Below are 19,943 nucleotides of genomic sequence, written 5' to 3' on the forward strand. Positions count from 1 at the left end.
TGAAAAAGAAGCTGTGTCATCTGAGGCGGACAAAAACCGAAAACCATAATCTTTAAAAGCATCAATTTCCTTACGAGGATTCTTTGAAAACATTTTTTTGCAAACAGAACGGAAACTCCAACCTGAAGGCTACACTTTCTTAATAGTTTGGAAAAAAACTTTGCAGATTCATTTCTATGCCAGTGAGTGCCTTCATTCGCCCAAAATAGCCCCATTTTTCAAAGGGGTTTGGATCAACAAAGTTCCATTGATTTTGAAAGTATTTGTGTATGCAAAACAGTCAAAATGAACAAAGGGGAATACCAATCAGTTTTAGGATCCTCGCTACTTCTCTGATCGATGGTTGTGATCACCTTTTGTTCCACTGTCTGATAAACAATTAAATGTTAAGATCCTGTACAACAGTGAGGTGGAAAAACCAGAGACTGTGCAAAGTAAAAATGCTTCATGTTTATTTATTAAAACGAAACAAAAAATTCATTGCATACAGTGCTGCCCTGCTAGGCTTTACACTATGATTTACATGGTAATAATAGACAGAAGAGGCAGTGAAAAAGCAAAGAGATTTACAAATATATCATGCAAGGAAGGAACATTTCGCTGTACATGAATTCTTAAAATGTTTTACAGTGTTGTATTTTTATGTGATACAATGGAGACCCTGATTCAGGGATTGCATACAAGTACATGACACACAAAACATAAAAAAACTAATCCACTACAGCTGGAATCTGCTCATACAATCAAAAATGTACAAATAAATCTAAATGTGACATTTAAAATATAACTTTAACAAAAAGTCAATATTTAAAAACCAAAAATCCTCATCCAAGAATAAACATATAGACAAATAAATGTGGTTCCTAACAGAGGTGGGATCAAGTCATTGTTTTGCAGGTCACAAGCAAGTCTCAAGTCTTTGCACTCAAGTCCCAAGTCAAGATTTAAAAGTCATGGGTCAAGTCCCAAGTCAAGATTGACAAGTCCTGAGTCAAGTCACAAGTCCAGTTCCAAGTCAAGATCCTCAAGTCAAAAGTCAGGTACCAAGTCAGGACTGACTAGTAATGAGTGAAATCCCAAGTCAAAACTGACAAGTCCTGAGTCAAGTCACAAGTCCAGTGACAAGTGAAGATTCTCAAGTCATAAGTCAAGTCCTCAGTCAACATTGAAAAGTCCCAAGTTAAGACTGGCAAGTCCTGAGAAAAGTCCCAAGTCAAGATTAAAAAGTGTCAAGTTAAGTCCCAAATCAAGATTGACAAGTCTAGAGTCAAGTCCCAGGTCAAGATTTAAAAGTCCAGAGTCAAGTCCCAAGACAAGATTGGCAAGTCCTGAATAAGTCCCAAATAGAGATCAACATGTCCTGAGTCAAGTCATGCATGAAGTCCAAAGTCAAAATTCCCAGTCAAGTCAAGTCCCAAGTCCCGAGTTATGTCTTAAGTCCAGTCCCAATTCAAGATTTTCCAGTCAGAGGTACATTTTCGAGTCAAGATTTACGAGTAATGAGTTAAGATTAACAAGTCCTGAGGCAAGTTCCATAAAAAATATTGACAACTCTTGAGTCAAGACACAAGTCCAGATTTACAAGTCCCCACTGAAAAGCCTGTCTTTTTTAATTTTGATTCAGTTCAGACTAAAGTAATCGAATTTGTCACTCAAGTCCAAGTCATGTGACTCGAGTCCACACCTCTGATTCCTAAAAACCTTGACTCATAAACAAACATTTTTTTGTCGTATTTTACCATATAAATGCTCTTTTTTTCCATTATATTGTCATTTTTGTAAACATTACTGCAACCGCAGCTGCAAACACCATAAATACAGCACACACAAATATATGCTTGATTTTCTGTATAATTTCTTGGGTTTTTTTTAAATAATATAAATGTACATTTTTTCCTTTTGGTAAAAACATTAGTCTCCCTTTTCATGTATGAAAGAGTCCAAAATCTTAAAGGTTTGAGCTCAAATAGAGCAGTCTGGTATCAGTCAAACATATTTGTCAAAAACCAACACATCCCAAAAGTGCTTTGTAATGTCAACATCCGCTGTAAGAAATTGGTCTCAATTATGTTTTTTCTATGAGTACATTCTCAAGGACAGGGAAAATCCCACCCATTATAATAAGGTCATCAATTCTGAATGAACATACTTTGTAATCAATGAGAGAATAAGAAACGCTTACTGCAAGGTTACTGCCCTTGGGATAACAAGAGCACAGATGTTTTTCAAAAGTAAGTCTCTTGGGCAAACGCCTAATTAAAGTGAAATAGGGGTTAAGAAAGATTCTGCTGTACTATAAAACCAATACAACAGAAGAAAAGTCATTCTCTCCCCTGATGCTATTATTCCACACTCTGCTGGGAGGCATTCGGTGAAGTAATTAACTTCGCTGACATGTTGTGAATTCTCGCTTCTCCGACTGAATGCTGGATGTGCAGATAGACTGATTGAAAAAGTCCCATTTAGGTTTCAATCTTTAAATTATCCACGTCCGACCATATTTCTACGGTAATATTGCTGATAATCGCACTAATTTTACACTTGGCAGGAGATAATAGTCGCGGCTTATCCTCAGCAACAAGCACTAATTGCCATCCTCGTTCTTTCTGTCATGCAAAATAAAGTACCTGCTGAAGTCCACTTGAAGATGGAAAAACAACACAAATAATTATGTCTGGAAGGTTAAATGAAACAGAAATGCCATCATCATAGTGGAACACGACATAAAAATGTCAACATAGTGCAGCTACAAACTGAGCGTGTGTGCTTTTAATTTATAATTTCAATGTTGTTTTGACACCTCAAGATATTTAGCTCCATGTGTCCCACAATGTTTTTCCAGCGAAAAAAAATTACAATATATTTAATTGCTTGTTTTATCCAACAAACAGTTCAAAACCAAATTTACAACAATATAAAAATGAAAAAATCAGCAACTCCTAATATTTGATGAGGTGGAACGAGCTAATGTTTGGCTCTGCTGCTTGTTAAACAGCTTAACCGGCTCATAATTGCAAATTCTGTCACTTAACTTTCTGTTGATGAATTTTCGTCACCGCGCTCGTTGGCATGAGTAGTGATGAAACGAGTGTGGATTTCAGGGGGACACATTTCTGTGTTTTAACTTTAAAATGCATGAGAGTTGTAAACTCATCTAACTTGCATGTCACACTAAAAGTTTCCAGTGAAGAGAAAAGTACAGATTGTCAACTTTTAATTGAGCGCATGCTTTGGCCTCCAGGTAAAACCAGCGTGTTCAGTTTCTGTCAGTGATCGTGCTTTGAGGAGTGCGTGAGCAAATTACCTAAGATAATGGAACAACTTTAAATTCCAGGAGAGTTTGACTTAGAGGTGACTTGTGAACTTTTCTTTAAGTTATAGACCTTTGGATTTTAATGAAATAAAAGACCGTTTTTTTAACACGTTATGATCAAATGCTAAATATTTCTGACATTCTGTCATTATTGCTCTAATTAACTTTCATTATTAGTGGCTGGGTCCACCATCTGAAATGCATTCACAGTCATGAAGGATTAAAAGGGAAAAAATGCGTGAACCAGCTGTAATCCAGTATCACTGTTTTAAATTTCATCTAATAGATATCAGCCTCAGTGTTTACTGATCCTGGCTTTAATGTGAAGCAGTCGCAGGTAAAGCAATGTGTTTATTTTATACAAGGCAGCAGTCATTTTCATTTTTTAAGACCTGATGTACAGATTTCTTTGCTAAAATAATGTTGTTTTATTCAGTTGTGCTCTAAACAGACACAGAAGTTGCCCCTCTTTTGTTTTTCTGACGAAGGAATGTTTAAGGGAGTATTAAATATTATTTCTGTCTTATTTCTTTCGTTCATCATTATTGTTTGGCTTTTATTGTTATTTTAACTCAGGGGAATATGACTTCTGCTTTACTTTGTAAACTCTGTTTTAAGGTGTAGCAAAATATAATGAGTAGGGATGAGATCACGTTGTGCTGTGGTAGCTCATGCTAATTCGGTCAGAAAGCAAGAGGAGAGCAGCTCAAAGAGAGGTCCTTCACTGCCGCCCTGCAATTTCATTGCAAAATACCACCTAAAAACATTGCAACATGTATTTAAATTTCTCAGAAAAGTCGCTGTGAAATCAGGCCACAATAATCCCGAAAACTGTTCATAAAATCCATAAAGACTGATCAAACTGCACTTCCTGTTACCGCAGTAGCCACGGGTGTCATCTTACCATCTAGAACGGCAATCCTATGGATCATAACTTTACGTCAAAGTTTATTTCAAGCATACTGACATCTTAATGAAACTCTTTAAAACATGGAAAGACATTAAAGAAAAATATGCCTTTTGTCATGTCAAACCTTAAGCACCTGTTCTTTTCAGGGTTCAATGAACACAAGAAACATCACAAACCATATATAGCATCATACATTTGGTCTATTGCACCCTCCCTTCATCAAGCTGTGATTGTGTCACTTCCTATATAGAAAGCGTAGAAAAAGACTACCGGGATGAAATGTCTCCACTGAAAACTATCACTTCAAAAACAACCAGTCAGTGGTGATTTGACAGCTACAGATTGAGCTAAGAAGAAAGTCGCACAGCTGATAAATTCACACCATGAACACGCACTGAAAACAAAAAATGTTACCTGTCAGTGTGAACTGCTATTCTGTCGTTTGAATGCCACGAATGTTTGCCTTTGAAATGAGCTGCTGAAGTACCTGTGCTCGGGCTGCACTCATACACAATCATTACTGCTTTCTTTGTTTGCTCTCAGCAAAACTCTCCTCCACAGCCGCAGACAAGAAATATGTGTTTGTCCCACCCCGTAATCTCTGATGTCAAAGTGATATAAAAGTCTAAATAAATGGAATTGCAGAGGATTAAAAAAGATGACTATGACATTACCTCCGATCATTTCCTCGAGATGGGGGTTGTCTGGTGCAGCAGTGCTAATACCATTAGTTTAATTGGAAGCTGGTTCAGATGTAAGACAAGTATTTTATCAGTCAATGAAGTCAGCTGCCCACTCAGTGTCAAAAGAGCAGAACCAAGCTGTATATCTGAGCACCATCGCAGATTGCCTCTCTGGTTTACATTGTGTAAAAGGAGCACAGTGAGGAGCGGAGCTTTTGTTGCCATGAAAAACCAGCAAACTATTTCTGAGGCTTTGAAAAGCACTGAATGTTTGCAGCTGTTAATTACATCTGATGAATCTGATAAATTAGTAACTTAAATAATTAGGACTCCCGACAATGCTCCCTACAATTACAGTTTTTCATAAGACAGGTTGATTCAAATCTGAGTAATAAGCATTCCCATTAGGGGTGGGCGATATGGCCAAAATCTTCTATTATGCATCATGTAATTTGTCTGTCACAGGAACTGTATATATGACGATACAATAATTGTTCTGCAAATTCAATCAAGAAATGTTGTGGAGATTATTTTCCTCTTCTATTTGGTGCATACATACAGACAAAAAAACATCTGCCTCATGTGAGACAACCCCTGAATGAAAGACAAATGACTCAAAACAATAAAACTAAAATTAATTTAAATGAAAGCTTCAAGGTTCCTGAGAAAAATGATTCTCATGTTTCTGTATTTACTATGTCTGCCAAAAACAATACCTTGCGAGGCAGCTGGGTTGCTGAGATCACAAGATCATACAAGAATCACATGATAAATTCAGCCCTGATTTGCTACACTGCCTTGAATACCAATTTTCTTTCCCAAGGATGGTGAATATGTGACTCAATATGATGAAAAACAGAAGTGTTGCCTAACATCATCACCCACCCTAATCTGCATCATTGTATACCTCAATGTCATCCAACAAGAAAATACCATAAACTATAAAATACACTGATTATTGTGCATTTTATTTTCTACTACTCTACTAGGATTTCAGGGTGTCAATAAACATCAGTCTTTCCTTTTATTGTCACAGAAAATTTTGAATTTAATGCACATTATGTGCTTTATTTTTTGTAATAACATACGTCATCATGAATTTCTCAATCAGCTTCTCACTGGGAGCAATGGGTTCCTACGTTACCACAGTACTTTCTGCTAAAGTCTATAAAGTTTTCTGTTATTTCACATGAGAAATTTTCTTTTTATCTCCCTTTGCGCTCTTTCCACTGGTTTGCAATGGTTCAGTCTCAGTAGTGCACAAATCAGGATTAAGTAGTATTTGAAACAGAATGTGACGACACTCGACGGGTTGTTTGGTCAAGGTCAGTCTGAGAGGTTTCTTTTTTAGTCAAGAATATTTAAAGTTGTTGAGAAAAACGGCAGGTTCTCTGTTGCTTTTAAAAGAGTTTATCAAACTTTACATTTTTCCAAGTGTGTGAAAATCTAATTTAAAAAAGTAATAATACAAAAAAGCAGGTGAGATTTGGATTATTACAATACCATTTACAGCTCAAACTTTCTGATCTTTAACAGTTGGGTTTTTTTTTTTAATCACTTAGAAGGACTCTCACTCAGCAGCTTATTTGCATTTCACTCCAGCTAACACCCTCTTCTTGCAGCAGAAAAGACAAATTTTGATTGTGTTAGGAGAGTGGAATCAGTTTAAACTGGTCTGCTACAGTCAGAATAAATCTGGGTATTTTTCCAGTGAAAATTGGTGGAAGTGGTTGATTTAAAAAAGAGACACTGTACTGTGGCCCCACTGTAACTTTTTTAGAAACAAAAACTCGGGGTATGCGATAATTACATAGATTACTTAAATACAGATAATCCAGTCTGGGAAAGTTTTACCGTATGTTGACATTCACTCACACAAAGACTCGAGCCCCACACTAATTATGGCGAGTTTAGAAATTACCCGGCTAACATGAGCAGCATTTGGTTACACTTTTCAATTTGTATATGACATTTCTTTTCATAAGACCTTGATTGGTTTCTAGCTTTAAGAGTCACTTCCTGGCATTTGCAAATAATTCATTTGCTGCTTAATGGCTATAATAAAAGAGCGCTTGCTTTAAAGCTAATCCCCCTAAGTACAAACAATAACTGAAAAAGGTAGCAGTATAACAATCAGGTTTATGAGCCCTCGCTGTTGTCCACGACTCTTTGTGAACAGGTTTCCTTTGTGAAGTTGCATTTTGCAGCTCACTTTATCCACATAACTACACAGTCAGGGGTGTGTTATGTACTTTTTCTACAAGAACATTTCAAGATGGGATCCTCCATATCACTTATAAACCTTTTCAACCAAATGAGCTCTGGTCATTGTGCCATCAAAGAAAGGCGCTGCACAATGCACGACAATGAGAAACAGCAGAAGCAAAATTGTGGGCTTTTTTCCTGTTTTTACCCCCAAAACAAGCATGGACAAACTATTAATTAGGCTGCTGATGTTGTCACTGTTTGCTCTTCAGGTCAAGGATAACCTGCTATTTTTTGGTTCCAGCTGAGAACAAATTTCTCAGATTCTGAACCAATTTATTTTTAGCTGAAAGGCTCTGAGCGATTCAAAATGAGGCGCAACAGAACCTTTTCAGAACAGAACAGGACCTTTTCCATGTTGGTGGAAAAGGGGTAAACTTTGGGGGTGGACACATGAAAAAGGGGGCTGAGGGTCCTGCCCCAGATCATCAAACACTTAATTTCTTGCATAAGGGTCAAATTTTTGGCTGTGTGTCTGCTCTAAGCATGTGCCCTATCCATTGTGAGCATTTTTACTTGTGTGTCTGTGTTGCTCTGCAGTTAAACCTCAAAAATGCTTGTCAGCATTTCTGTGAAGCGCTGATAGCTAAAGTTTGATGGATCACCTCAAACAAACATTAAACATGGCTAACTAGCAACAAATTGGCTTCATTATAACTCCCAGGATTCACAGACAAAACACTTGTCTTCTGCTGGACACATTTTCACCACAAATACAACACCCTGATGCTAATAGTACAAGCCTAAGCATTTTTGCATTGTAGCTATAAATTAGCCTAGTAGTAGTAGTGGAGTTTTCCACGAGACTGCATATGAAACTGTGGTAACAACAGCAGCATTTAACAAAGGTAGGCCTAATGTTACAAAATTCAGCTCAATTACAATTCACCAGGTTCACTGGCAAAACACTTGTCTCATACTAGACACAAAGACACAATAAATATAATATGCTCACGTAATTAGCATAAGCCATATGGCATTTTACATCTATAAGAAAAGCTTAGTGGCTAGCAGAGTTTTCCCCTACTTATATGAAGCCGGGAATAACAGACACATCACAACTCACAAGGTTCACCGACAAAACAATAGTCTCATAATAGATACGCATTCCCCACAAATACAACATGCTATTGTTATTAGCATAAGTCCATTTCCAATGCCGTTGTGTGGGGGCTTAATTGTCATCTTTATTTAGCCTATTGTTTCTTATATATCAAATTAAAGTACATAAAATATTTCTTTTCCGCTGAGATGAATAGTATTCAGCTTAAAAAAATAAAGAGGAGGTCTACGTTGCCTTTCACACATAGTTATATTTCTGGAGAGGTGCATATCACAGCTCGGTATCTATGCAGAGCCTTCGGTATCAGTTTGATGCAGAATTATAATTATATCCTGCTTTATAGTGAATTTCTATGCACCAATTTGTGTCTTTTCTGTATCCATTTAGAGTGGAAATGTTTTTAATTTTGTCAAAAGAATATTTTATGCTACTTTTATGTTGTTATTGGGAGGATGCACATGTGCTAATATAAATAGTGTCCCCTTTGTCCCCCCAAAATCTACGCCCATGAGATAACTCAACATACAGCTGTTTACTGTTTAGGTTTTAGCCTTGAAAGTGAAAAACAGGCAGAAATGTTTCTTTAAACATTAAAAGTATATCCGTGTACAAATATTTTCACATATGTTCTTTTGCGTGATGTATTGGATGCACAATATTTAGATTCATTTTCAAAAGGGTAGGCAAAAAAGTAGTGCTGACTACAAATCCCCTGAGCAGCACGTGGGTTTTGAGGTACAATATGTGTACACCAGAAAATGAAAATGTTCTACAGAAGTGAAACATTGATTTGCAGTAAATGCAGCTTCTATGAGTGAATTTCAATTATAGGATGGATACCACACAATGTTCCGGTATGCTGTGGAGCTCTGAGTTAATTATTTGGTTGACTAATGTGAAGGCCTTAAGCTAGTGCAGCAAGCAAAACCCAATTTCCCTCCATTGTTCATGAAGAAAAGAGAGCATGAGGCAATAGCATGTTTCTTTGAGCAGGTTTAGAATCAGTGGTAGCAGGTTTGTGCCTGCAACGTCGCTGGTTTGATCCCCCATAACTAATAGGAACAATCTTAATTTACACTGGGAAGCTGGGCTGGACAAGATCAATGGTTTTGGCTTTTTCCAATCTAAGCATAAAAATACAGGATATACCACATATAAAATTGATGTACTATTGATATGAACTGTTCCATTGTGAGGCCGAACAGACGAAACCCAGTCACACCAGTAAGTGGCACAGCAAAATGAATTTGTGCTCCCCTCCCATGAAAAGAAACAATATTTCTCAGTGAGTGTGTTCTCATGTGGACCAAATGTGGTCAGTGAGCAGGGGAGAGCAGCAGCACGTTCAGTCGACCAATCATCAGTCAGACGGAAACATGAATGAGCTGGGAATATGTAAATAAAACAACCAATCACTGATCGCCGTTGTTTTGACAGGGAACTCCTCCTCTGCACTAGTATGATTGAACTTAACTATTTAGGTGTTATACTCTCTCAGAGTTTACTTGAGTGACTTTATTATAGTGTCTTGACTTGTATACAAATGTTTCAAAATTTAGGCAAATTTAAATTCATATTGATGACATGATAGGAATTTTAAAAAATATAGCTATAGAGAATGCCGCAGCAGGGAAACAGGTTGCATTGTAACCCCTTGGGGCATTTGTGCATTGTCACTTTAAGTCTTTAAGTCAACTTAAAGTGCTTGTTTTGCCACTGACCGGCTCATGTTGTTGTTCTGAGTGTCTGACAACATTAAGGAAACGGTATCTCTGTAGGGCTTGTTTTTATATGTTGCAGACACTAAAAATAACAAACTGTGCCTGTCAGTTGCAAAATTTAGCACTTTTAGTGGACATAACGTGACAGTACGCACACCTGAGTGTTTACATTGCAGCCTGTTTCTGTCGGCCGACGTCTTCTTGGTCAATACTGGACCAATTTAAAAAATTTTGTTTCTAAAAAAATACCAATTACCCTTTAAGTCACCAATATGCAGATTAGCCCATGACTCCATCAAGCATCATCTGGTGGATTTTTGAGCAGGGTTTAGCTTTTTTTCCTTTGAGAAAAATTGCAACACTGTTTGAGCACTTACACATTATTTATCACCAAGTCTGATATATTGAAGCTTTAAAAATACAGTTTCTAGTCATAATTATACCATGAATGAAACTTGTAAAAGGCAGTTATTCCCAAACACAATAAAAAGAATATGGCATTAAGTGCCACAAAAATGAACTTCCCCTCTGAGAGTAAATCCACTGAGCATACAGTTTCCATGGAAATGAATTAACTTGAGTCTGAAACTTTGCTGTTGGATGAGGCTGAACACAAATAAAAAAGTGTTAATTTTCGATTCAGCTGCTTGTAACTCTTAACTTGGACAAAAGCATTTTGAAAACTGACAGCACTACTATGAAATACCATTGTAAGTCGATATGTTATAATGTTGAATTGTTGCTCCCGCAGCCCTGCACTAATGTGTTCACTACCTGCTGTTGACGCGCCCTCAAACAAGGCATTTAACCACTCAACTGGTGCCACTTATCAGCGCCACTGTCGGCTTGCAAGTGTTAATGTGAACAACTGTGCAGGCAAAAAACAGGTGCTGCTGCGAGGAAAAAAACAGTAATCACTCTGTTGATTGATCCTTAGTAAATTCAAGCCAAAAGAACAAAAATAAAAGCTAGTTTGCTTTGGTGTCCGTAAAAAACAGCAAGGACAAACCCTACAAGCTGACTTGACCCTCTTCAATTACCAAACATAATTAGAGGTCTTGCTTCACTGAACAAGGAGCAGCCTGGAGAGGAAATAAGGCTTTCAACAACACTGTGTAGATTTTTAGATTCCGAAAATTCAGCATAAAAGCAGATAATGATCTCTGCTGGGATATTAAACTTTTTGAAATAGCGTAGAGCAGAAAAGTAAAAGTGTAGCAGAATCACATTTTTAAATTCTGTTTATCTTCCTTATTTATTGGCATTTCATAAACACCTCTTATTAGACTCAAAGGTGATGGATGATATCTAAAAACTTAATCATCCCCAGCCTAAACCAGTCACTTGATGACTGAATCGTTTTGTCCCTTGTGTGGCCACTGAGTCATCCCTGGATGATGAATGCATATCAAACCACCACACAGAAGACGTGGCGAATCCATCAGCGCAGTGAAAAGCTTTGATATCGGCAGATTGGCAGACTGTTTCAAAAGAAAATGCCAAGAGCGTGATGACGATGGGTCACAAAGCAAAACAAATTTTTAAAGCTCTGCATTAGGCCAAAGGTGACTCTGTTATTTGGACTGAAGCCTGTGTTGTTGAAAACCATTATTTGCCAAGTTTAACAAAGAGACTGAGTAGAATACCTCCCTAAAAGCGATTCTGTACTTAGGCTTTTTTTTCTTGGTTTGAAAAAGGGAATTAGATCGATCAGACAAAAGCTCACTTTCTGCCACATGCACTTTTTGACACCTTGTGACGCAAGTCAATAAGAGAAAGGACACACCAGGTGAGATGAGCCGAGGGCTGGCGCTGTCAGAACAGCACGGTGTCTGGTTCTGGCTCAGCAGAGCAGCCGCTTTGATGCCCCAGGAGCAGAGAGCGCTGAGGGCAATTTTTCTGTGCATTAGTAGAGCACTGCATTCTGGGAAGACTACAGCACGGCGTCGGCGGCGCAGGCTTCAGTAGATTCAATGAAGGAAGCAGACCTGTGGGTAAAGAAAAGAAACTGAATTGTCTTTGAGTTTCCCCATATTTTACCGCGGATGTTATTTTAATAAATGTCTTTTGGTTTCGTTGCCTCCACCCTGAACTCCCACAGATATGAAACACTCACAGGTTAAGGGTTGCATATTAAATACCGGCTTCTGAGTGCAAATGTAGGTTAGCTTGCAAGGTTAATTCAAAGGAGGCAAAGAGTAAAAACATGCCCGACCTTTCTGTTAATTTGTTCTTAACAAATGTCACCTACATCAGATTAAAAATTGCTAAGTGTTCCTGTAATGGCTTGTTAAATGTTGCTCTCCACCATGCGTACTACACTGTTACTGCAACCACTGAATTTAAGTTTAAAGGTCTTGGGTTTTTTTTTAATATGACAAGATAGGTAAGTCCACTGATTTGTATATATTTTTAGGCAAGTAAGGAACACTACATATTAATCATGTCAAACATAAGGGTAAATGCAGAATCTGTTAACTCTGTATAAGACGATGAATCAGTCATTAAAAAGTGCAAAAAAAAAAAAGAATCAAGAGCGGTGTGCACAGTGTGTCAAGTTAATAGTGGTAAAACAAGGTGCTCTGTGGTGTAAATGTTTGAAAATAAAAAAAATTAAAAAACGGAGCCAAAAAGAACCAGCTTACATAGACATGGTGGAGTGATCTATTGGAGCGGTTGCTGGTACTCTTGTATCAGAGAGAAAAAGGAGGAGGAAAGAATAGAAAGATAGAAAAAAACGCCAGCCCGTTGTGCCAATAGATCATTCCACCACGTCTAGGTAAGCTTTTTTGCTCAGTTTTTCTTTTCATTTTTTTAATTATCAAAAAGTGTGCTAGAAAATTCCAAATGATTTCCATGATTACATAACATAAAAGTACTGGTGCCACCAAAATCATTACAACAAGGACTGATCAATCAGTCAAAGTGCTGACACACAGAAGCAACCAATCACACTCACATTCGCACCTACAGGCAATGTTTAAGATCGCCAGTCAACCTAACGTGCATGGCTTTGGGTTTTAACAGGAAGTCAGAGCAACCGACGAAAACCCAGTAACATGCAAACTCCACACAGAAGCCAGACGATGGGTTTAAACCCAGAACTGCACTCAGAGAGACAATGCTAACCACTGCAAAGCTGAGGTGCCACTTACCCATGATCCTAAAGGTAAATGGTGCCAAATAATGGAAGTCATTACTAATCAGCTATTTGCTGGACAAATGACATAGCCAATTTAGTGTAAATGCTGATAGCAGAGTTGTTTTTCTTTCTACAGAGTCATTAGAGGTGTAAATTACAAGTTTCATCCTGATACAATATTATATAGATTCTTTGGACACTGATTCAATATATGCTGATATCACGTCTGCCACAATACTATTTTTATTTGTTTCAGGGACCTGTGATTGATTTCAAAAAAGGTATTATTGCACTGTATTACTGATTCTAAACAGATGTATCTGGTTTTGTGTCAGTTTGCACCAAAAGATGAACTGAATATTATCAATGAGAGCAGAAAAATCCTCACCATCATGGTCTCCAGGTTGTGAGCAGAAATCAGCAGCATCCCACTCATAGTTCTCATCAACCGAGGCCTTTCTCCTGCAGAGGTTACAAAACATCTTGGTGAATAAGCACACACCTTTAGTTTTTATTTCTTCTATCATTCTATCAAACGATTTTGAGTATTTTTAAACGACAGAGAAAAATGTTTACCTACAACACAAAGACACCATAACAAATCTAAAGGACTCTGCTTGCTTTATGCTTGAAGAGCAATTCAGAGGGATTAATTTTTTTTTTTTCTTTGTTGACATTTCTCAACACCATATGGTGGGCAGTTTTGGTTCGTAAGGAAGCATAAAATCTGTTGAAATTAACTATACAGTATGTGAAAGACCATCATAATTGGAAAACATTTCTTTATTTCCTCCTTTAAATGATGTTGAACCAACCTTGAAAGCCTTACAATGACTGCACAGGCTCCTGTAGCACTACCAATGTTAGCCCACACATTTTCTCCTGTGAAACATAATTGCCATCATTCATTATGTCCTTAATACCTTTGGCTTGGTTCCATTTTGTGATTGTCCTCTGTGCTCCCTTGGCTCTCCTCTACAGTCTCAGGTGAGCTGGTGAAAGTTGGGGAAAGGTGACACAGAGACAGGCGTCTGTTCGCGGGCTCCATGCTGCCTCGCCCGCTGCTAGCGTAACTGCTGTAGCTGCTTCCAGACTCTGGCACTCCCTCGTAGCCTCCCGCCTCTACTTCGAGTGCCTCTTGCAAATTGTTGCATCTGGAAGCGTCCCTCATGGCGTCTAAGCAACCTTCTGCCTCTTTCATGGCCGCTCGATAGTCGACTGGCTGTTTGGCAGCTTTCGGAAAGATGGACGCCTCTTTTGTTGGCTCGTAGTGGCAAAGCATGTCAGCATTTGGTGTGAGCCTTTCTGCTCGTCTCCTCAGAGATAAAGCAGCATCCACAGCAGGAGGTGACTGGGGCGCAGCTTGGGTAGCAGAAGGAGAATTTGCAGGAGATTTGGAGATTTTTCTGGTCAGAGAACTCTGGGGTCCCCAGAACAGAGTGTCAGGGCGACATGAGGACGCAACAGAGCAGTTTTCCTGACTGAGAGAGTCAATCCACGCATCAGGGGTCAGAAAGCTGCTCTCTTTGTGTCTACGCGAGTCAAGGCTCTGACTTCGCCGCTTTGAGTGCCAGAATTTGGACTCTTGGGACCCAGCACAGAGTTCTGGAGTTTGCGGAGAAGCGCTGATAAAATCCTGCACAGAAGTAGGACAGTTAAAGCTCCTACTCACGTCTTCACGCCGACTTCTGCGAGTCAGCGAGTGCCCTCGTTGCACATGGGAGGCGATTCTGTGGTGCAGCATGGGCTTCGTAGGCCGCATCACACACACCTCCAACTCTGGCTCATCCACACTCATCTCCACGTCTTCATCAGTGGGCCCGGGGAACGCCACCTCCGCTTTTGAAGAGTCTGGCACAGCACCGAGAGCCGAATTAGATCTCTCGCTGTATTTACCGCTATGGAAAGACGACGCTGAAAGGCCGCCATGACTAAGATTGTTCTGTCTTCGCGCCTCAGAGCATGAATCATTCGTTTGCATTTCTAAGACTGTGGATTGTGGTGAATTATCATAGCCCTCTGGTGCTGCCTCTACCCTTTCATGTCTCTGGTGCTTTGAGGAGAGATGTGGGAGAGTTAATCTGCCTTTGCAAAAACTGCCTGCCTCCTCAGATGGGAGGGGAGTCTGTTTGGTGAAGGATGGAGCGGGACGATGGTGGCCGGACTTGAGATAAGAGGAACTCGAGGATGCTCTGGAAAGGCTCGCACCTGAGATCAGAGTAAGAGGAGAGGCAGGACGATTGGGATCCCAGTGCTCGGAGGATGAAGTGAACGGGTTCTGTGGCAGACCAAAGCTCTCCCTGCCACCCTGGAGGTATCTGAGGGGCAAAGTGCTGCTCTTACATTCCCACATAAGCTCATTAGCTGAAGCGTCTGAATGCCCCCTCTTCATGGAGCCTCTTTCCAGTGTGTACCTCTGCAGCTCCCTCTCCAGCTCCTCCCGCTCCTGAGCCAGCTTCAGGCAGCGACTCAGGTTCCCCGTCTCTCGCTCGTGCTCCATTTGGAGAACAAGAGCGCTGGCGGTCGTTGATGGCTGACCTAGGCTGGAGCGGATATGCGGGAGCACTGGGAATGTGGGAGTTATTTCTCTGTCTTGATGGGGGAATGTGGCCAAAGTACTGTTTGAGCACATGCTGATTAAGTCAGGAAAGCCATCACAGCTTGACTTCTGATCTAAAAAATAAGGGCGATGATTAGGAAGGCCACAAATGTCAATTTCAGAGTTTGCCTCTGCTTGTTTGCAAGGCGGCAGATCAACAGAAAGCACGAATGGCGGCTGCGTTCCGTCTCTCCTTTCCGAGCGCAACGACACAGACCTTCGGACTTGGTCATACCTTTTCTGGCTCAGCGTGTTACTGTCATATGTTGGAAGTGCAAAACGCCCATCCGGACCTCTGGAGATCAACTCAATCGGAGGGGAAACGGGTGTAGAAGTCGTCCTAGTGAGACGGCCTCGGCTGAAGTTGGAGAGGAGCTGCTTCCGCTGCTGATGATTCTCGGTGCTAAAGGAGGAACAGTCTGTCTGCGATGAGGAGGAGGTGGTGGTGGTGGAGGAAGTGGTGGGATAGAGGACGCTGGCTGGAAGTAGGCTTCTCTTCAACACACTGTCTGGACTGCCAGTGCCTGAAGTCTTTCTATGAGAGAGAGAAAAAGGAGGAGGGAGGGAGTGGAAGAAGAAAATTGTAAGAAAAAATGGAGGTGTAAGAGGGAGAGAAATAGAGACGGAGAAAATAAGATTGAGTGAGAGTGAAAGAGGGGGCGGGAGAGACAAGAGAGAGACTAAAACAGCAGCAGCAGCAGATGAAGATGAGCGAGAAAAATAAGATCTGAAGAAGAAAATAACTTAAGTGCTGGCATTTTCAGCATTTAGTTAGTAAGGGAGGCAGAAGGAAAGGTCAATGGCAGCCATTATAATGAAATGATAAAGGGGTACTTACATTGATGGGGAGCATTTATAGATGGCAGAGGGGGGATCTGAAAGGGAATGAGAGGGGCAAGATGGTATCTGACTCATTAGGATACAACCACACTGACCAAGAAGTAAAAACATAATCAAGCCTAATAAGAGCCCATTAAAGGGCCTGAGGCACCGGGGCTTGTCCAAAAAGTTAATTACACTTACATTTATCAGCCACTAATGAGAAATTACCCTAATTAGCAAGTAATGTAAATGACATCAATAACTTTTACAACTGAATGGACGAGCGAGGGGGACAAGGGAAGCGCCAAATCCATGCAGTGGGGGTATGATTTATATAATGGATTGAAAGTGCCTTCAATATTTTATTGAATAAATGATGATATTCATGATGCAGTTCATCAAAGTGAGTGTCTGCCGAGTCTCAGGAGTGAGGGGCGTTTTACCATCCTTCTTCTTTCTGCGACGCCGGTCCCTCTTGTGGCTGATGACACAGGCGGACCCCAGCAGCAAGACCAGTGCCAAGCACATGAAGCCGACCCCGCCCAGCACGCCCGCCAGTAATGGCTCCGGGACGTACTCCAGGAGTCGGGATGTAGAGGGGTACATCTCCATCCCTGTGACATAATTTTCATCAGTGAGATATATGTGGGGAGATAAAAGTCAAAGCAAAGCTAAGTGTGACTTTAGTGTCAACAATAATAAATAAAAAAAAGCAGTTGATAAACAGCAAAGACAATGAATAGAAGTTTAAAAATAGAGATATAATTATTTCCGATTTATCTTTGATAATTTGTATTATTTGTAAATGTTTGAATAAAGATACAACACTTTTTTGTTCACATTTTTTGTGAGTTGAGATTAAAAACCTAAAATTTTTTCTTGAAATTTTTTTTCCCAAATTTTTTAAAATCTATGTTATTGTCTCCTTTTCTGCATTAATCCATCCATTTTCATTTTCGATCAACATGTTGATTAAATGTGATTATTACACAGGTGTGCCACAAGCTAGTCAGAACAAAAGGCCTCCGTAAGATGTGCAGGTTTATCTTGAAAAACACATTTATCAGGCAGTATGGATTTCAAAACATCTACGGCTATAGATACACATTTTTTGGTCATGGGGATTAATCTGTGAAGAGAACACCTTTTCAAGGTGCCAGACACATTGAAGCTGAGCAGGTATTCACTCAAGTAGGTTACGAAAATGGTCTGCAGTCAGGTCATGACCCTGTTTCTGACAGTACAGAAATTCTTTGATTGCGTGAACCAAATGCTTCATCAGTTGTTTTGGTGGCTGATCTCACACAATCTTGCAGGTGGAGAAGCCCACTTGAAATACATATATATATATATATATATATATATATACACTTTTTAAATTCATAAAATACACAATCTAAATAAATGTTTATAAATTAATAAAAAGTTATTTTATAATTTAAAAATTATAAATAGATTTTGTATCTCTTAAAAAAATGAAGACATTTATATTTAAATTTTTAATTACGATTTTTAACAATGTACTTGATAAAAAATTAACAAAGTAATTAATAAAGTATCTATTAATAAACCTTTTTTTCTGCATAAAGCTATTTAGCTTTATGAAGAGCTAAGCAAAGACATTTAATACATACACATTTCCAGCAGTAAATACAATTCATTTACATCACAGAGTAACTCATTAAAATAAAACAAGATTGCTGTGAGGTTTGGTATTACCAGGTTTAAGTGGATCTAATCTCCCATCTATGTCCCTGAAGCTCATTATCAGCAAATCATCATCAGCAATCTTGATTGTTTTGCTCAGTCACACGTCTAACTGAGATCATGTTAAACAATATACCAGCTGTGGCTCTGACAATCCTCGGGTTGTACCCGTGGGAGTTGTATGTCCCTCTGTTTGAAGTCTCTGTACTATATCTAATGAAACATTCATGTCACATTCACATAAGAATCAGAAAAGACCAGTGCAAATTCTATCACTAACTCTTTAGAGAAGTTATTAGTGGAGCTATTTCTATAATTTAGGCCTCTAATGGACAGCGTTTCCCTGGGGGCCTGCTCTAATTTTGGTCCAACGCTGGGTAAAGAGGGACGGGGGAAGACATAAAGAGAGAAGAGTTGGAAATGTAGATGGCGAGACGAGAATGGGCTGAAACAGAGGGTGGGGTGAGAGCGCGAATGGGGCAAGGTTGCTGCCGAACACCTACCCACGGTTGAGACATTGACTGATGGACTGGGCTCGCTCAGCAACTCCCCGCGACGAGATAGCAGCCGCAGCTCGTACACACAGTCCTGAGACCAGCATCCGCACACACAAACATACACACACACACACACACACACACACACACACACACAGTGGGGAGGACAGAGGATGAAACCACACTTTGTCAACACGGGACTGTGCCTGCAATGCTAATGAAGTTCATTTGAATTTGTGTAGGCCTGTATAGGAGAAAAAAGAAGGATGAGACGGGCGGAGAGAAGAAACAGCAGCGCACACAGATTGAGACGATAGAAAAGTGATGGCTGCCATGTAGTGTGCATAAATGAGAGTCTACACAAGTAAAACCACGGAGGTATAGCCTAGATAAAAAAAATCTCCAGGGCATTCAACAAGTGGCATGGACTGATTAGTCTCAGAGGGAGCAGTGTGACTGGCTTGTTACCTTGTGCAGACCCGGAACGACTATCTCGCTACCGTTGGCACTGATGTTCTCGTCCAAATCAAACCACTCCCCTTGCTCGGTGCGGGATTGGAGAACAAAGCTGGTGATGGGAGGATGCTGGGCGTCAGGAAGGGACCATCGCAACACGACACCTGCTGAGCCCTGATGAGCTGACAGCGAGGCAGGGGGCTTCAGTTTCCTTCTGCTTGGTGGAGAATCTGATGCAGAGAGAAAAAAGACCTTCAGCTGATCAGCCAGATAGGCTGTGGCGGAAAAATTAAATTACAGTGGAGGAAATTGCTACTGCCACAGATGTTCAACCTTGAGAGTGTGAGGAGAGGAAGGCCGGGGTTGATGCTAGATCTGTTGCAGAGCACAAATAGAGCACAACATACAGTGTACTGCCAAGTTTGTTGTATTTGATTACACCTCGGGCAAATATGCTGTCAGGAAAATTTACTATATTTATGGTCTAATAGTAATATATCAGAAAGGCTGATTAATGTCATTATAATACTGTTAACTCTGATATTTGTGTCCACAACAATCATAACATAAACATTTATGCATAAGCATTTATTTGTGAAGACAGGTGAGTTAATGAAGAGGTCCCTTTTGGTCCTACAGTGAACTTGTATAACACACACAAAACACACATTTTCCAATTTCCTCCTATAAATATTTGGGCATCTATGTGGATGCTGCTTTGTGTCGAGTGCACATATAGATCACATTTGTAGTAAGGTAAAACAA

General features: G+C 39.8%; 1 protein-coding gene across 1 annotated transcript in view; it reads right to left on the reverse strand.

Moving 5' to 3' along the window:
- Positions 1-430: 430 nt before the first annotated feature.
- igsf9a (immunoglobulin superfamily, member 9a) overlaps positions 431-19,943 on the reverse strand; it is a 76,676-nt gene continuing 57,163 nt past the window's right edge. Inside the window, exons 15-21 of the mRNA XM_042509698.2 lie at positions 19,191-19,408; positions 18,729-18,813; positions 16,962-17,132; positions 16,535-16,571; positions 14,021-16,231; positions 13,486-13,559; positions 431-11,943 (exon numbers count right to left, since the gene is read on the reverse strand). Of these exons, the coding sequence (XP_042365632.2) occupies positions 11,771-11,943; positions 13,486-13,559; positions 14,021-16,231; positions 16,535-16,571; positions 16,962-17,132; positions 18,729-18,813; positions 19,191-19,408 (2,969 nt within the window). The 3' untranslated portion in view covers positions 431-11,770. The remainder of the gene's footprint in view (positions 11,944-13,485; positions 13,560-14,020; positions 16,232-16,534; positions 16,572-16,961; positions 17,133-18,728; positions 18,814-19,190; positions 19,409-19,943) is intronic.

The sequence above is a fragment of the Plectropomus leopardus genome, chromosome 20 (genome assembly GCF_026936395.1).
Source record: "Plectropomus leopardus strain MGB_pleo_1.0 chromosome 20, ASM2693639v1, whole genome shotgun sequence".
NCBI lineage: Eukaryota > Metazoa > Chordata > Actinopteri > Perciformes > Serranidae > Plectropomus > Plectropomus leopardus.